Here is a 19,159-nt window from a genome sequence, read left to right as displayed (position 1 = left end):
GTTTGGATTCTGCAGGGTGGTGGTTCCTTGAATGGTTCTAGACGGCCAAGTGATGTACATGGTGATGATAGCGCTAATGAATTAGATTTAGATATGAGCGAGAGTGATCCTGACGAACCGGAAGAAAAGAAGGCCGAGCGTCGAGAAAAACGTGCTGCTAAAGAAGTGAAGATTTTGCGTAGCAAATTAACCAAAGTAAAGACTAAACAGGAAGCTGCCAAAAAGGAGAAAATGGCACTCAAGCAAGCTATGAAAAAGAATCATGTTATACTCAAGTGAGTGGATGACTGGTATATAAGTTGAATAATATTCAATTGTTTTTATAAATGTTTCAGGGAGGAAAACAAGAAATTCAAAAAGTTGGAAAAGGAAGTTCAAAAGATGGCAGCTTCTATGAAGGACGAAGAAGAGGACGAGGATGCTGATGAAGAAAAGGTAAAAAATAAACTCACACATTTTTATCTTTTCAAACTGGTCGAATAACCACTCTGGAAATGGTGAGCTTGTCCACTTTCGTATAATCGAAGCACCTAGTTTGAAACTGAAGCTTCTGCATATCTGTAGTTTCCACGAATACAACTAGCGAAGAGGATATTTCGCAGAAGAGGGAAATTATAAAGATGTTGATGGACAGCAAAGCACTGCCAGAAACCCGAGGGTGTGGAGTAGAGCTAAAGTGAGCGAATACAACATTCGAAGCTGAAAAAAGTACCTAGTACTCCCAACCGACATTTTTTCGATCAAGCAGTCCAATATATTTTTATCTTAAAGGAATGGAGAAAATCATAGGAAATAAGATAAGGTCGAGGACCATTACATTACGGCAAGCTCGCTTACTGTTCAGACAGGTCGATGAACTCCGCCTTGTGCCAGCTGATCACACAAATCCGGAGTACGTTAGAATAAGTAAAAAAGGTGCTTTGCGTGTTCTTGGACTTAGAGAAAGCCTTTGAGGACACAGGCTACAGCACCTTTAGACATGCGTTCGAAAGAAACCAATAAAAACGTGAATTGAATTGAAGGGGTTGTGCAGCCCAACCCTTTCAGGTAGGAACCAGCCACATTTTTAACTTCTCCAACCCCCTTTTCAAATTCACCTATCCTTCGCGAATCATGTTTCTTTAGCTGTCTAGGTCTGGGGACTCCAACGCCCTCATGTTGTTATTATTGTTGTAGCGATAATGACAATCTCCGAAGGCCTTGGGGAGTGTTATCGATGTTGATGATCCTTTGTCTGATGCAGATCCGGTACGAACCGGTACCAAGCCCGACCACCTCGGGAACGCGCTTCCCAAGGCAGTCGGTTCTATGTACCGGAGCGACTAGGGATTTTTCCCGACCAAGGACTGTCATTTCAGTGTGACCCCATCTAATTTGTTTCGTCCCTGCCACAAATTGTCATCCTCCCAGCAGCTCCTTGCAGCAGGACTGCTCCATATTCTCTTACTCCGGGAAGGCATCGAATCCAATCCGGGTCCGTCTCCTGACCCCGGTCCTGAGAAATGATTTTGCTGCATCTGCCGGAAAAGAATCATTTTAGGACGGTCATACTCTGTTCAGTGTGTCTCGTGCAAGGGATGGTTGCATCGGACAGGTTGTTATGGGCTTGATCCCGAAACCCGACGTCCACGTAACTTTTATAAATCTTTTGTGGCTCCTTGCTGTTCACGCCCAAGGGCGTCCCGTAGTCTACGCCTTAGCGCCCCCACTACCCTCCAGCAGCCCCGCTGCTCAGCAAGCCACAACAAGTACCCGCTGCTGCTCGCGCCCCACGGCGCCAACAACTCAAACAGCTGATACCACTCATAACTACTACCTTCGTAGCAGAGTTGGTAGCAATGCTAAGCATCAGCCCCTGCCCCCGTCTTCTCCCCCCCCCCCCCTCTTTTCCGGCAGCAATCGTGCAGGTCAGGGAAACAGACTCTTAGTCCCTACCTCCGTTTGCACCGTCTGCCAGCACAGAATATATAGGTTTCCGACATCCGCCCAATGCAGCTCCTGCCTTGGGTGGTGCCACTTTTCCAGATGTTCTGGTCTCCGCGACGGCAACCCTCCGACGGGTTTCATCGCGCCATGTTGCCAGGTCGCAAACCCAAATCATCCGGGTACCCCAATGCTTGCTCAAGGACGCCCAGTCCCAGGGCCACAACAGCAATTGCGTCCTGGCCTTCCACAACCCAGGCGTAGTCACCCGTCACTTACCCCCAGAGCGGCGACGTCTCCCCTTATGCACTTCAGAATCCTGCAGTTAAACTGTAATGGACTAACTGGGAAGATTACAGAGATAGTCGATTTCATGAAGCGGCACAACATCCGCATTGCTGCGATTCAAGAGACTAAACTCACAGCAAGATCTGCATTGCAGACCTGCTCTGGGTATAACGTCCACAGGAAAGACCGCGAGAGCGGAAATGGAGGCGGTCTCGCGTTTATCATACACCACTCTGTGCAATATTATATATTTGATCCTGGCATCGACCGCAGGGACTCTTAGAACGTCAAGGCCTATCTGTCCGGTCAGGCGATGCAAACCTAGAAATCATCAACATCTACATCCCTCCTGCCACCTGTTGCCCCAGTGGATACCGCCCTAATATCACGCCCTTACTCACTGGCAACAATCGCATTATCTTAGGTGATTTCAATGCCCATCATGATCTATGGCATTCAAACTTGCGGGCGGACAGTAGGGGTGAGATGTTGGCGGATCAAATAGAAGAAACGACGTTCTGCACAATAAACGGAGACGCCCCCACACGTATGGTAGGAAGCTGTCACAGCTCGCCAGATATCTCAATCGTGAGCGCAGAACTCGTAAACTGCGTCAACTGGCAGCCGATGCTAACATTGGCATCCGACCACCTGCCCATACTTATTTCGCTTGAGCGTACCGCCGACTTCATCGTCACTGAAAAACACACTTTCATAAACTTCAAAAAAGGAAAGTGGGAAGAATATAAATCCTTTACAGATAGCCGCTTTGCTGCCCTCCCTATCCCGACTGATGCCCGCCAAGGGGAGCGTGCCTTCCGTAAGGTCATTAAATCCGCCTCGGCACATTTTATTCCCGCCGGGAGAATTCCCGAAATCCGGCCCCACTTCCCGGCGGAGGCCGCAAACTTAGCGAGAGAACGTGACCTTATAAGACAGCTTGATCCAGGCGACCCCCAAATAAGGGATATAAACCAACGCATCAGATTGCTTGTGGATGAACACAAGCGGGCGAAATGGGAGGAGCACCTAAGAGGTTGTAACCTCTCTACCGGTGTGGGTAAACTTTGGTCCACCGTAAAGTCCCTATCGAATCCGACTAAGCACAAAGACAAAGTTTCCATCGCCTTTGGCGACAAAGTGCTGTCGGACGCGAAAAAATGCGCGAGCGCTTTCTGCCGACAATATATAATGCATCCTACGGTCGACAAAGATAGACGGAGAGCCAATAGACACGCACATAAACACAAATTCAGCGCGTCACCAATCACCATCACCGCTAAAGAGGTTGAGGACGCCATTGGTCGTGCTAAACCATCCAAAGCAGTGGGCCCAGACGGCATAGCCATGCCGATGCTTAAAAGCCTAGGGAAAGAGGGTTTCAAATATTTGGCGCATGTCTTCAATCTGTCTCTTTCCACCTTTGTCATACCTAAGAAATGGAAAATGGCCAAGGTGGTCCCGCTACTAAAGCCTGCGAAACCAGCTAACATAGGTGAGTCGTATCGTCCGATATCTCTCCTATCGCCAGTGGCAAAGACGCTTGAAGCCATTTTGCTCCCTTATTTCCAAGCAAATTTGCAGCTAGCCCCTCATCAGCATGGCTTCAGAAAACTCCATAGCACTACCACCGCGCTAAATGCCATTAGCACCCAGATAAATTGCGGTTTAAATCAATACCCCCACCATAGAACAGTACTCGTAGCGCTAGACCTATCAAAAGCTTTCGATACGGTCAACCATGGCTCGTTACTGCAGGACCTGGAAGGGTCTACCCTTCCCACATGTCTTAAAAGGTGGACCGCAAATTATCTGGGTGGTCGGCAGGCATCGGTGCAATTTAGAAACGAAGCATCAAAACCAAGGAGAATTAAACAAGGGGTGCCACAGGGTGGTGTCCTATCCCCACTTTTGTTTAATTTCTACATATCTAAGCTACCTTCACCACCGGAAGGAGTCACAATCGTTTCCTACGCCGATGCCTGCACAATAATGGCCACAGGCCCAGGCCCAAAGATCGATGCGCTATGCAATAAAATAAACGGCTACCTCCCTGATCTCTCCAGTTTTTTCGCCTGGCGAAACCTGGCATTATCACCGACTAAATCATCCGCGACCTTATTTACAACATGGACACCCCAAATGTCGACCATTTTTTTTATTTATTTTAGTCTAGTAACAAATGTTTATTACAGACACTTATGACTAAATTACAGAGACCAGCTTATAATAAGCTCTGGAGAACACTAGCAAAAAGAATTTATATTATTACATATTAAGTAATTTTTTAGTTTAAGTTGAAAAGCGTATTTTGAGTCGGAGAAATCAATATCCAAAACACTTGAGAAGCAATTAATTTCTGATAGGGCTTTGTTAATAGGCGCTTTTGAGTTATAAACAGTTCTACTCAGCCCTATGAAAAAGATTTCAAAGTGGCGGAGGTTTCTACAGGGAGTATTTAAGCATAGTCTTTCAAGAAGCAGCGCGCAGTCAATTTTGCCCGTGAAAAGATCGAAAATGAACAACGAGGCCAAAAGAATTCTGCGACTGTTTAGGGATAGTAAGGATATTAGTTGGCATCGAGACTCATAAGACGGGATCGGTTCAGAGAAACGTAATGAAATAAGCGCGAAGCGCATAAAGATTTTTTGAACCCGCTCCAGGCGGTTGATGTGAACTGCGTGGTAGGACCGCCAAATGAAATCCGCATACTCAAGTTTGGACCGCACAAGGACGTATATAAAACTTTGAGTGTGTAGGGGTCAGAGAAGTTTGCGGAATGGCGTCTGACAAAAGCAAGCATTGAAAGCGCCTTAGAAATTGTGAAGCTGACGTGAGTGTTAAAATTAAACTTTGAGTCGAAGTATACCCCCAAGTCTTTAACTTCAAGAGTCGTACGAAGAAAGGTTTCTGCAATATGATAGGAGGTATGAAGTGGCCTCAGCAGTTTACCGTACGTCACAGTGTAGCACTTACTTATATTAAGGAAAAGACGGTTCTTAACACACCAGATATAAAGCTTATTAATCTCAGATTGAAGAACAACGACATCATTATAACAACTGATCTCAGAATAGATCTTGAGATCATCTGCATAAAGCAGAAATTTGGTAGATGAGAAGCAAGAGCTAATGTCATTAATGAACAAGATAAATAGTAAAGGGCCCAGAATACTGCCCTGGGGCACTCCAAAGGTGGCCCAAAATGGTTTCGAATAAACGCCGTCAATATTTACAACATTACTTCTGTTGTGCAGGTAAGATTTAATCCACTGTAGGAACGTAGAGTGGAACCCATAACAAGCTAATTTCGCAATTAAAATTTTATGAGAAATTTTATGGAATGCCTTGGAGAAGTCTAGGTATATTGTATCAACCTGAAAACCCCGCCTAAATGCCGCGTAGCAATCCTCAGAAAACACAGCGAGGTTCGTTAATATGGATCTGGCCGGGACAAAACCATGTTGATTGGCGCAAATCAGGTGTTTAATACTAAAGTAAAGCTTGTCATTGACAACACATTCGAAAAGCTTCGAAGTTGTATACAATTTGGAAATGGGCCTGTAATTAGAACAGTTACTTTTGTTGCCAGACTTAAAAATGGGAGTGACGGATGCTTGTTTCCAGTCATCAATAAAAATACCCGATGCCAACGATTTATTGAATATAATCATTAACGGTCGCACTAGCGAAGGACAATTTTTCAATAGAATAACTGAAAGAAATATCCTTAGGATCAAAAAATTCAGCATCTAAGAAATTACTATTCAGCCAAGTCTCAATGATGACAAATACATCATACTCAAATAAAGAACTAAATAGGCGCACATTTTCGGTCTTGCTTCTAAGGCCAGAAACATTTTGAAAAAAGATATTGATATATTTGCATGGCATGTGATTGACACTATGAACTAAGTCCGCTGTTGTAGTATTGCGTCCTTTTGAAAAAAAAGGGAGGTGGCTGATCGTCACATTGACTGGCCACAACTCAGGCTTCATAACTTTATCAAAGTGCAATTCATCTACACCAAGTTTAAAATTTACATATTTACGGCTAATCGACTCCGACTCCTTAGCAAGCTTGAAACACTGCAGTTGATGCTTATTTAGATTAGTATGTTTAATCACATACTCAATAATATCCTCAGGTTTGACCGAGGGTAAAAAAGAAGAAAGATGAAACCATCTGAAACGAGCAGCTACCCCAAGTTCAGTAGACACACAAGAGCCAATCACGCGCCTCCGTGAACGCCTATGATTGTTATTAACATTATTGTTGTTGTTACCGACATTGTTGTTGTTGTTGGCATTCTTGTTATTGTTATTATTATTATTGTCATTAGGCGAGCTAGGTTGGATGTCCAATCCCGACGATGTACTTGATTGCAGCAAATTAGGATTCGCACCACTACCAGTAATATTTAACTCATCAGGGTTAACAGCAATTGCAGCAGGTTTTTCCTTAAGTGTGCGCTTCTCTGTAGATTTTGACGCTTTAGCATTAGCAGTATCAGCAGCATCTGATTTAACAGGATTCGTAGAAGTATAAGTAGCATTGTTACGATTATAAACATCGTCAGCTGAAGAAGCCAATGCATTCACACTGTTAGCAACAACAGAGGCAAACGTTTGAGCACCAGTCGAAGCACCAGTTGAACATCCACGGCGATGGCACTACGCTACCGACTGTCCTACACCCCAAAATCTTGGGTGTGACGTTTGATCAGGGTCTATATTTTGGTGAGCACGCAGCCGCAATTGTTCCGAGAATTCAGAGCCGTAACAAAATCCTCAAATCCCTCGCTGGCAGTACTTGGGGAAAAGATAAAGAAACGCTCATGACTACATACAAAGCAATTAGCCAGCCGATTACGTGCTACGCGTCACCCATATGATCGCCAAGCCTAAAAATCACCCACTGGAAGAAACTACAGGCCTGCCAAAATACTGCTCTCAGAATCGCCACGGGTTGTCTTCTTATTTCCCCAGAACACCATCTGCATAATGAGGCGAGAATACTCCCCATCAGGGAGAGAAATGAGATGCTGACCAAACAGTTCCTGTTGAATACCCAGAAACCTGGGCATCCCAACAGACATCTGATTGATGAACCAGCACCGCCTAGGGGCTTAAGGAGTCATCTCCGTAAGCATTGTGAGGAAATACGGCACCTGAGAACCCAGCCGTATGAAGTGAAAAAACACAAGCAGGTCCTTGGTGAACTCCATAAACAGGCGTCGGACCTTTATGCCGGGAATTGCCCGGTGAATCCAGTGCTTAACGAAAATTATCCAAAACTTGCGGAAGAGGAACGCATACTCCCCAGGGAAACGCGTGTCACTCTTGCTCAACTTCGTTCTGGATACTGTAACAGGTTAAACTCTTACCTATCCAGAATCAGCGCCGACATACAAAATGTATGCCCCACTTGCAACGTGTCCCCACATGACACCAACCATCTCTTCAATTGTAATGTGGAACCAACGCCTCTAACACCCCTTTCCTTATGGTCCACCCCTGTTGAAACGGCAAGTTTCCTTGGACTCCCGTTAGAGGATATTGATGACAATTTGTGATCGGTCGCGGCTATTAGGTGGGGCGAGCATTGCTACAACAACAACAACCTCGGGAACCATTTGATATGACCACATGCGCCTGCTAGGCCATACCGCCCTCCCACCCCCTTGATCCATTAAGAGTTCGTAGTCGCCAGAGCCTCTGCGGTTAATGAAACAGGATTCGCCACTGATAGGTGAGGTAGGCAATTGGGTTGGAGAAGATATATATTGCTCTGGCAACCCTTTGAAAGGGTTGTGCTACACAGCCCCTTGAACCTATTTGATATTTTAGTCGCCTCTTACGACAGGTATACCTACCGCTGGTATATCCCAAGCCCCCTAACCCGCTGGGGGCCAACGCCTTCATCGAGATAGATGGTGGGACGGGATGGGCTAGAAGATTCAATGTGGTCACATGAAATCGTTCCCTAGATGGTCTGGCTTATACCTTAATGGTGCTTGTTATTTGCACGTACCGGATCTATGTATATCCGCCAAAGGACCATCAACCTTCAGGGATTGTCTTTATCGCTACAACAAAAACAAAGCGGATTGGCGATTTACTTCGTTAGAAAAAAAATTACCCCAACACAGGATGTTACTGTTCAAATAAGGCCACAAAGGACTGCCCGCTAAGTCGGGTATTGTCATCCCTTCTTATGGAGCCTGGTAGTGCAGCTTAACCGCTACCTTGGACTGAATGAACAGTGAGTTCCTCGTTCTGCGAAAAAATCCTGTTCTGTATCATAACTCCCTCCTCTTCTTGAGTGACAAGGAGACTATTCGCACCCCTATTTTGTTACTTCTACTGGTAGCAGTCCTTCGCACTATCCAATAGCGACCACTCACATCACCAACAATTAGACCTTGCGATCCATTTTGTTTATCCGCCACTATAAAACGCAACTTTAGCATATGAACCACACTTTAGAATTCATTAGAAGCAAATTCGGCTTCCAAGGCAGCCGGTTCTATGTACAGGAGCAACTCGGGATTTTCCTCGACCAAAGGTTGTCATTTCAGTGTAACCCCTTTTAATTTGTTGCGTTCTTCCCACAAATTGTACGTGAACTATCTTCTACTATCCTTCAGGTTAAATGGGACTGCTAACCCAAACATACTTTTGCGAACAGCTAAACAAAGTGGATCCACTCGAGGGTTAGCGATTAAAAATCGTTACCGCGTTGGTACCAACAGATTCCAGGAGGGTTGTTATATGAGGTTCATTGCTTAATAGCTTCATAGCCTCTCAAACCCAATTCTCAACCTCGCCTTCGCTAACGGATTCTCTCTCACTGGAGACCCTACGTTTTACGAAAGAATATAGGAGGATGATCTAGAATATTCGATAGGCTCATATAAAGTCTTTGCCAGGAGTTGGGCTAATATTCAAAAGTGGTAATCGTGGAGCATAGCGGATTTATATCCCTGAGAAAACAGGCAACGTTGATAACACCAAACCCAAACCTTGGGAGGGTATCTTTATTTCTTCTTCAAGAAGCGTAGGAATTCACAGCCGACAAAAGTTTGGAGTTCTAGGTGAGTTCACTTGAGTAGTTCTTTTGTGCCATCAACAACAACAACCACAAATTGCCAAATTGATTAACATTCGGAAAAAGAATTAATAACGGTACTTTTTCCAAACCTTTTACAAATCGTTAGCTTAATTCACAAACGGCCTAACCAACAAATTAAAAATTGTACGGGAGAAGCAAAAAACATTTTATTTTTACATTCAATACATGCAGAAATGGCTTTCTAAAAGTTGCTTAACTCCGTTCCTATTGGTTCTAACTTTACAAAATGTTTACTGTGTATTTTAATAACTATGTCATACCGAAATCTGTGAAAAGCACATTTTCGAGAAATCTGTTGTTGTTGTTGTTGTTGTTGTTGTTGTAGCGATAAGGTTGCTTCCCGAAGGGGCTTTGGGGAGTGTTATCGATGTGATGGTCCTTTGCCTGATACAGATCCGGTACGCCCCGGTAACACAGCACCATTAAGGTGCTAGCCCGACCATCTCAGGAGCGATTTATATGGCCACGTTAAACCTTCAGGCCATCCCTCCCCACCCCCATGTTCCACGAGGAGCTTGGGTCACCAGAGCCTCGTCTGTTAGTGAAACAGGATTCGCCGCGGATAGGTGAGGTTGACAATTGGGTTTGGGGAAGCTATATACTGCGCTGGCAACCCGAAGGGTTGCGCTACACAGCCCCTTGAGTCTGGTATTTTAGTCGCCCCTTACGACAGGCATACCTACAGCGGGTATATTCTGACCCCCTAATCCGCTGGGGGCGAAAAATCTGTTCGTTAGGCCCTTTGTGAATTAAGCTAAGGAAATACATTTTACCGTTACGACAGCATGTGAACTCGCACTTCTATTTACCTCTATATTAACGGGGATATTCGTTTCAACAAAGGATTGAGGTAGAGGTGGGAGGTTTCCAAATTGGATAGCTGCAGACTGTCAGTTATATGAGACGCACACGCCTGAAATGGAGGCCAGGATTTTTGCTTAGTGGTTGTTGTTTTAGAATAAACGCCACCAAATATTTGTTGTTGTTGTTTCAGCAGTGCTTCGCCGAACATTTTGGGGTGACTAGCGACAGCGGAGTATTCCGATGAATGTCATAGAACAGGCATAAGACACCTTTAAAATGGAACACACTACTTGGCCTATGATGGGGCATTTCGAGAAAATGGCGGCAGATTACATAGTTCTTCCGTCTGCAAATTATTTCCTCAAAATTAATTCATTGATCTACTTTAAAGATTTGTAATGTGTTTGTTTTAATAGGAAGAGGAGGAAGCTGAAGAGGAGGAAGAACAAGAAGATTCTGAGGAGGAAGAGGAATCTGAAGAATCAGAATCGGAAGAGAGTGAAGCTGAAACCGAAAGTGAATCTGAAGCAGAGGTAATCTATAATGACTTTCCCAATTTACCACAATTTTTTATACTTTTTAATTTTTGCCACTACATTAACAGGAGGCTAGCAGCACTGACAAGAAGAACAATTTGGAACCACGTTTGAAGAAACATGAGAGTCGCTTATTAGCTATGAAGAAATGCAATGTACTGCTACAAGCTAATGTGGATAATTTACAGGACGAAATTACACAAGTACGCGCGAAGGCAGCGAATTTACAATCTGAATTGGATGCGGTGTTAGCTGATTTGGGCTTTTAAGCGGTCCAACAGGCATCTGCACCTATCGTTTATGGAATTATTGTATTTTTAGAAGTGCTCCTTATGCAAATTGTATTGCGGTACTTATAGCTATTATGTTATTGCAATTAACTAGGATCCTTTTTCTAAAAAAATTTAAATTAACTTATCAAATAAATGAGAAATTCTCACCAACCACAAGTTGTGCTTGATCGCCGTGGAATTGTATGAATTGAGTCGTTTTGGAAGTTTTTCTCTGACTACGTTATCACTCACTTTCACATTATATTTCAGTTAAATGAAAAAATCACATAAGTTTAACCAAATACATTAAACTTTGTCTATTACCAAAGATATGTTAATTAAACGAAACAACAATCAATTATTTTCTTCTGTAATTATTTGTTTTGAACTTGCATTTAAAAAGTACTGCATACAGTGGCTTCCAAAATGTAGCCGTTGTCATAGTGAACAGCTGACGTTTATCTAAGCAAGCAAGGTTGCTTCAAAAAGTAGATGGGTTTGGCGAAGAATGAACCGGATACTTTAAACTCATGAATACTTCACCTCTGCACAAAAGCTTGGTAAATAGTTCACAACGGAGGTGGGCAGCTAATACGCAACAAATTAAATGGGGTTACACTGAGATGACAGCCCTTGGTCGTAAAAAGTCCTGAGTCGCTCCGGTTCATACAACCGGTTGCCTTGGGAAGCGAATAGCCCAGCGAACCCTATCCGTAAAGATAAATACCCTGAACTCGCAGAATAGGAGAACACTCTCTTGATACTGGAACAGGTTAAAGTCTTACCTATCCAAAATCAACCCCGACCTGCTTGCAATGTGTCCCCACTTGATACCAACCATTTCTTTAATTGCAATGTGGAACCAACGCCTCTAACACCCCTTTCACTCCTAGGGTAGTTTCGTACTCCCGTTAGAGGAGATTGATGACAATAACCAATTGGATGAGGAGAAGCACTGCTGCTACAACAACAACAACACTGCTAATACGCACCCAATTATATCGGGATATGTTGGTTAATAATTTTGCGGAAGTGATAATTTTTATAAAAGAAACTGTGCACGAATTTTTCCACCAAATTTCTTTAAAAAAAAATTGTTATCGAAATCGTTAATGTTGCATTAATGGAAAACGAAGCCGAGATATTTGCAATTAAAGTTGGCAGTTTTCATGTGGTTGTTGAGATTTTGCTGTGCACACGACAAAAAATTATGTAAAAAGAATTTTGCACGAATTTTATTTTCATCCCGCACTATTGGGGACCCGGCCAGGTTGATTTCTCATAAATGCGGCTGAAGGCCACAAGTGCCAATATGTGCTGTACGCAAATATAATATGGGCCCCTCCCCCGATTTCGAGGAAGTCAAATTGTTATTATTTTGATAATGGAATCTACAATTATTTTCCTTAATAAATAAAATTTTCCTAATTTTTTATGGTTCAAGGCGGACGTAGATACGATGACGGATGGTATCTGCTCATCCCATAAGACCTTCTAGAACCTTTCGTTGGACAATTTGAAAAGTTTTGACTGTTCTGTTTTTTATCCTAAAAACAATAAATTTTTTATATAACATATGTGGTTTATGGTCATGGAACTTGGGGGTGGGGAGGGAGGGATGGCCTGAAGTTTCAATGTGGCCATATAAATCGTTCCCGAGATGGTCGGGCCAGCACCTTAATGGTGCTGTGTTACCGGAGCGTATCGGATCTGTATCCGACAAAGGACCATCACATCGATAACACTCCCCAAAGCCTTCGGGGAGTAACCTAATCGCTACAACAACAACAACAACAACAGCAGTTCCTTAGTGAATTCTCAATTAACGCATGTTACTTTTAAATCTGCAATGCCTTGTAAGAATACTTGTGGTAATTGAATAACTAGATTTCCCATATAAATGTTTCCCTTCTATGAACGGTTATTATGAAAATCGTATATAGGGTTTTATCTCTGGATGAAAGCACGAAATAAAAGAGAAAAGTGTGACAGCTAACAATCTCGGTCCTAACGATGGGACATGTGTGAGCGCCTAGATTGACCATTGTGTGTCAATTATAGATAAGTACACGTATAAACATGGAATAAGCTAAGAATTACACTGCCTATTTCAATCTTCTATGAAAAAAGGTCATTGGTCGTGTGAAGCTAGGTCACTTTTGAGAACACGGTTGTCGGCTCTTACGGGGATGCATCGTGCACTGCCAGCAGGGCTTTTGCTCGCTCTTCCGCGGTACTAGGGAGGTACCGCGTGGAAATTTATCTTATAGATTTATATCTCTCTGTTCTTTGGGTAAGGCTTTGCGAAGCCTTGCCGTTGCGGCCGAATGTGGAATCCAGGTTTCGGGCCTTGCTCTACCAACGTTCTAAAAGCTTAAATCCTTATTGACTGCATATTTTAGCAACATCTTAACTCTTGGGCTACAGTATAGCTTTCATACAAACTATCTGATGACTAACTCAAATAATAATAGTTATAATATAATGTGGACATTTTTTAAAGAAGCAAGTCTTAAATATGCTAATATAAACTACTTAACCCTAGTGAGATAACGCACGTCTGTGAGACGTACGTCGTTTTAATTTTGCTCTCAGTCTCCCACAATCTTAAAGAGAGAACATTCTTATTCGCAGCTTTCCCAGCTGCCATTACCAGCTTGTCAGTGGGGGTGTTTTTCAGTAGTAACTTTTTTATTTACTGAAATATATACGATTGTTTTTTAAAAATACGTTTAAGAGACGTATCGTTATCTTTTAATTTTCTACAAATTTTATATGCCAATTTTGCCTAAAATGGTAATTTTAGCTAATATCTTTTTAAGTATAGTTTAAAACAGTTAATTCATTCAATTGAAGTACATAAAATGTATTTTATTTTAATTTTTTTGCTATAAACTGAGGTCCTTCGAAAAAGACTAATTTTTGTAAGGACAAGTCCAAGACAAGTCAAACTTAATTTTTAATATATTAAAAAAAAAACAATATTTTTATTTAAAAAACATTTAAAACAAGTGAATATATATCAAATAAATGATTAAAAAAAAGTTTTTTTTTATATTTTTAGGGTCCTTAAACTTGAACACGTCTCTCAGACGTACGTTATATTTCTAGGGTAAAAAATAACGTTATCTTTCTAGGGTTAATATAATATAATAATAATAACCTTTAGGAGACGGTATGAGGCATGTCGGTCCACTAATTTCTAGGAAAACTGAAAGAGCACAACAAAACAAATTATAATGGAAGCTCGGCGTTAATTACTATTGTTATTGTTATTATATAATCCTTAATAGGCGCAATTTTTGTTGTAAAACTCTATCGACTTTTGACAACCAACAAATTACTTTAAGTAGCTATGAGATTCCACCCTGGTTTCTCTGGTGTTACTCCACTACTTGCAAATTCCAAAATTTTAAAAAATATTTTGTGGTTGTGTACACCAGTGCCACTCTTTCGAACACTAAGGTATTCGGATCGGTAAAATGGTGCAACCGGTTTCATAGTAATTATATTTTACATCACACTGAGAAAAAGAGCAAAGGATGCGGAAGTCGCACAAAGTGTGTGTTAAATTGCTAATTAAACTATTAACAACGGTACAATAAATAATGTTTATTAAATTGATGGTGAAAATAAAGTTAAAGTGGACTTTCGCACAGTAGCTGGATTGAATAATAAGGAAATTGTTAGTTAATTCAAAAATTTGTAGCAAACTTGAGCATAGGAAATCGATTTTTCTATAAGTACAAGAACATCAACTACAAAGAGTAATCAAACATAAGCAGGCTCAGCCAGCTATTTTAATTATAAATTGTGCATTTATTAAGGAAATTTGAAGAGCATAAATGATGTAAGCCTTTATTAAAAATCGTACTGCTCAAGTAAATCTTTACTTTAAACACCGCCCATAATTAATTTAACGAAAGATGCCTGAAAATCTAGAGCTACATCAGTTTGTTGACGGTTTTCGTCGTGGCGACACATCAATAAGACTTATTACACGTCTTAAAGCTACATTAAATTGCCCTTACCTGGGTATCATATTGGCTACACTCTCGTCACTGTTTTTCTCGCTATGTTCGGTTATTGTTAAAGGATTGGTGGATGTAAATCCAATGGAGCTGGCTGCATTTCGGTGAGTTGGAACGAAATACTTATTTTCAATTTTATTCTGATTGTTGATACAACAGTTCTTTAATGCAAATCGTAAATTGATATCCCAGTTTTCCAAATTCCCCGCCTGCTAAAGAGCTTGGAATATCCCTGCGTTAAGTTAAAAACGCCTGCCAATGAAAAAACGTGGCAACAGTCCTTCGATGAGAGCTTCTTTTTCTTATGTCGACAACGACAAACATTTAGGACTATGATTTGAGATACCTGTCATACACTAAACGCGAAGAAGGAGGAAGATTCAAGGGGTTGTGTAGCGCAATATATAGCTTCTCCAACCCAATTGTCAACCTCACCTTCGAGCGGCGAATCCCGTTTCACTAACAGACGAGGCTCTGGCGACCCCAAGCTCCTCATGGAACTTGGGGGTGGGGAGGGAGGGATGGCCTGAAGGTTTAATGTGGCCATATAAATCGTTCCCGAGATGGTCGGGCCAGCACCTTAATGGTACTGTGTTACCGGAGCGTATCGGATCTGTATCCGACAAAGGACCATCACATCGATAACACTCCCCAAAGCCTTCGGGGAGTAACTAATCGCTACAACAACAACAACAACAACAACAAGGCGGAAGACAATAGGGCCTGACTGAGGCATGGTATTAAAATCTTGCTTGGCGACCTTAACCCCAGCCTCTACGATGTAACACCTCCAACGGGTTGAGGTTGATCGACTTCGGCGCTTTTAATATGTTGTTCCTCCTCGAAGGCGTTGATGGTCCGTTGCCGGATGCAGATCTGGTACGTTCCGGTAACAAGCACCATGAAGCTACTAACCCGACCATCTCGGCAACGATTTGGTATGACCACATGCAATATTCTAGGCCATACCGCCCTCCCACCCCTTAGATCCATCAAGAGTTCGGGTTCGCAAGACCCTCGGCTGTTAATAAAAGGGGATTCGCCACGGGTAGATGAGGTTAACAATTGGCTTCCAGAAGCTTTATATTGTGCTGGCAACCAATTTAGAGGGTTGTGTTACACAACCCCTTGAATCAATTTGGTATTTTATTCGCCTATTACGACAGGCATACCTACCCCAAATATAGTCTAGCCACCCAACCCGTTGGATCGATTTAGCCGCTCTTAATATTGCCATCTGTGGTTCCGGTTTCAGTATAAAAAGATGCACCATGTTCTGACATGTGAAAATTACCAAATCAATCACTTTGGAATCGACAGCAGGATAACACCGGTGTCCTGAATATGCGCACTCCACGAGGTCCAAATATCAAACCAGACCGTTTGCAATCAGCTTTCACGCCTACTTACTGGTGCCATACGGAATGTCGATCTGCCTCGGAAAAAAGGCAGCGGCGAATGTTTCTGCGAAGAAGGAAGGCAAACGCGTATTTGGACGAATCACATGTGAGGCCGGATGACGTAATTTTAAGAAGCTTAAGATACTGGCTTAAAGAAATAATGGCTCAATATTCTACCAGGGAGTCCGGAGGATGGCAGCCGCTGGGTACCAGCCCCGGGCAAAGCAAAATCCAAAATTTAGAAACAAGTTCTTTTAATTAATGATCATGACTACAGTGTGTCATGAACTATTTCCGGATTGTTTTCGTTACTATTTCGTCCCAGTTTTTCGAAACTATTTCGATATTTTCTCACGGGTATCATTATTTTTGCATCGATATGGGACTATTTTCAGGACCAATTCGGAATAACTAAGTATTTTGAAATAATCCTGATAATTCTGAATCTATCCCGAAATGGTTACGCTCTGATTCCGAAATTAGTCCAAATAATCAAAATAGCTCAGGCTAAACCTACTGTACGTTATCTGTTCTAGTCGTCACCACTCAAGTGAGTGTTATGAATAAGAACTACGTTCAATCTATCATTCGAAGAGTTGCTGTATCACCACCAGAATAAAGCTGAATACATTTTGCATACGTTCATACTTATTGACCTTTAAATGGTATTTTTATACATTGCAGTTTTATTGGTGTCCTACTACCAGCTGTACCCATTGCTGTCTACACTCAGCATCCAGTGTTTCCTGAAGGTAAACGTGTCATACTGTTACTAAGATGTTTTATGGGTACAACTGGTTTAATGTTAAGTTTCTATGCCTTCCGTCATATGCCACTTGCTGATGCCAGTGTTATCATATTTTCCACCCCAGTTTTTGTCGCCATATTTGCGCGTGTCTTTCTGAAGGAGCACTGTAGCTTTTTTAACATAGTAACTATTGTACTGACATTGGTGGGTGTTGTACTCATTACTCGGCCACCATTCGTGTTCGGAGAGCCGCCAGCAATTTCTTTGGAGACTGAACGTTACGCCGCACAAAATTATGATATTTGGGGTCCAGTTGCTGCCATTTCATCGACATTATTTGGTGCCAATGTTTACATATTGCTGCGTACACTTAAAGGATTACATTTTTCCGTTATAATGACAAATTTTGGAGCTTTTGCACTAATTTACACATTTATTGTGTGCGTATCGATTGGCGCCATATGTTGGCCTGCATGTGGTCGGGATCGGTGGCTTGTTGTTGTCTTGGGTATATTTAGCTTTTTAGGTCAAATTTTGTTGACTCTTTCGCTGCAAGTGGAGCAAGCTGGACCGGTGGCAATTGCTCGTTGTGCAGATATTGTTTTTGCATTTATATGGCAAATAATGTTCTTTGGTGAGACTCCAACAGGATTTTCTCTTTTAGGAGCGCTGCTTGTGGTAAGTTCGGTCATATTGACAGCTCTGAAAAAATGGGCATTATCGCTGCCACGCGAGTCTACAGGTAGAAAGCGACTACGATATTTGTTGCTGGATTAAAGACTATATACTTAATCTTTATAGATCATCTTAGAATATGCGAAAACGAAATTGTACTGGTATATTAATCAAATTCAAATATAAAAGCGCATTGTGGTTTCTCTCATAGGATTACACTTAATTATAATATTGCATCACATAAAAAAATTAAATACTAGTATGTTCTTACTAACAAAAAAATTTATAATAATAATACAAAAAATTAAGTAAGTTATGTTATAAAATCTATAAACAAGAAGTTAAAATTATACTTAATTGAAATAAGGCTGGGATAAAAAATTAAAATGATTTAAGAAAAAAAAGTTGATTCAAAAATAAATTGAATGTATTATTGCAATATTTAAAAACTATAATTTTATTAAATATTGAAATTATTTGTAATTATTTAGTGTAATTGACTTAGTACAGTTCCAACTCTGATGATGATATTTATAAAATAGTGTCACGGATATTAGCATCACTAAATTATCCCATCACTAAGGCGATGCTAAGGCCATGCCAAGCAGTATTTACGTTAATAATCAAATCAAGTATACACATATATAGGCAGCCCAGAGAGATGTCACACACAGATGCATTTACTTATATGCCTATGTGCGCGCGAGAGACTGTAAACTACAAACATTCACATCAATAATTCAATCTTTATGTATCTACATAAACGAATAAATAATTGCCTCTACACATATGTACGTATACGAGCAGCGGAGCGGCAATGCACAAACACATGCATATATCTTATCTGAGTTGTCACAAGAGTGAGCAATAATTTGTGCACGTAGTTGTGGCTGGCGATTTTGTAGCCGAAACAACTAGTAAGTTCTGGAAATCGAAGAGCCTAGAAGTATGCAGCGTAAACTATAAAAGTGGCGCCAGCGAGTAAGAAGTAATTCAGTTTGATTTGAATTGTCAAGCAGTTACGAGTAAGACGATATCTAGCGAGCAATAGCACTATTATTTTGAAAGTCAGTTTCCTTTAAGATATCAGTTTGGTTATTAAGCTATTCGTTGCACAGTTTGAGTGTTATTGTGAAGTACTTAATAAAGGCCATTTTTCCATCATTCAATATTGGAGTTATTTATTCAACAGTTTAGTGATTCGAACTTAGCAGAGGATTGCAAATAAGAGGATTTGCAAGTAAATTCGTTACAATTGGTGTCAGAAGTGGGATTGTTGAATAAATTCCGAAGATTGGGAATACAACTTGGACATGGCAAAGTTCAGTGAATTGAAGATCCAGCAACT

At 41.5% G+C, this 19,159-nt stretch overlaps 2 protein-coding genes across 12 annotated transcripts in view; both read left to right on the top strand.

The window, feature by feature from the left end:
- Positions 1 to 11,161, top strand: part of sals (sarcomere length short) — a 100,752-nt gene extending 89,591 nt beyond the window's left edge. For 9 of the 11 annotated variants that reach the window (XM_067788767.1, XM_067788727.1, XM_067788794.1 and 6 more), the window contains 4 exons: positions 16 to 275; positions 336 to 435; positions 10,566 to 10,682; positions 10,754 to 11,161. In XM_067788767.1, coding sequence (XP_067644868.1) covers positions 16 to 275; positions 336 to 435; positions 10,566 to 10,682; positions 10,754 to 10,954 — 678 coding nt within the window. In that variant the 3' untranslated portion in view covers positions 10,955 to 11,161. The remainder of the gene's footprint in view (positions 1 to 15; positions 276 to 335; positions 436 to 10,565; positions 10,683 to 10,753) is intronic. The other 2 variants (XM_067788799.1, XM_067788776.1) reach the window with 1 other exon arrangement.
- Positions 11,162 to 14,498: 3,337 nt separating this feature from the next.
- On the top strand, positions 14,499 to 18,065 carry LOC137238257 (solute carrier family 35 member G1). The gene is made up of 3 exons (XM_067763087.1): positions 14,499 to 14,642; positions 14,884 to 15,092; positions 17,073 to 18,065. Exons 2-3 carry the CDS (start codon positions 14,884 to 14,886, stop codon positions 17,911 to 17,913), a joined length of 1,050 nt encoding a protein of 349 aa, XP_067619188.1. The 5' UTR covers positions 14,499 to 14,642; the 3' UTR covers positions 17,914 to 18,065.
- The last annotated feature ends 1,094 nt before the right edge of the window (positions 18,066 to 19,159 follow it).

The sequence above is a fragment of the Eurosta solidaginis genome, chromosome 1 (assembly GCF_040869045.1).
Source record: "Eurosta solidaginis isolate ZX-2024a chromosome 1, ASM4086904v1, whole genome shotgun sequence".
In the NCBI taxonomy this organism is placed as follows: Eukaryota; Metazoa; Arthropoda; class Insecta; order Diptera; family Tephritidae; genus Eurosta; species Eurosta solidaginis.
Note: the sequence above shows the minus strand (reverse complement) of the source record. Positions and strands in the feature narration are given on the sequence as shown.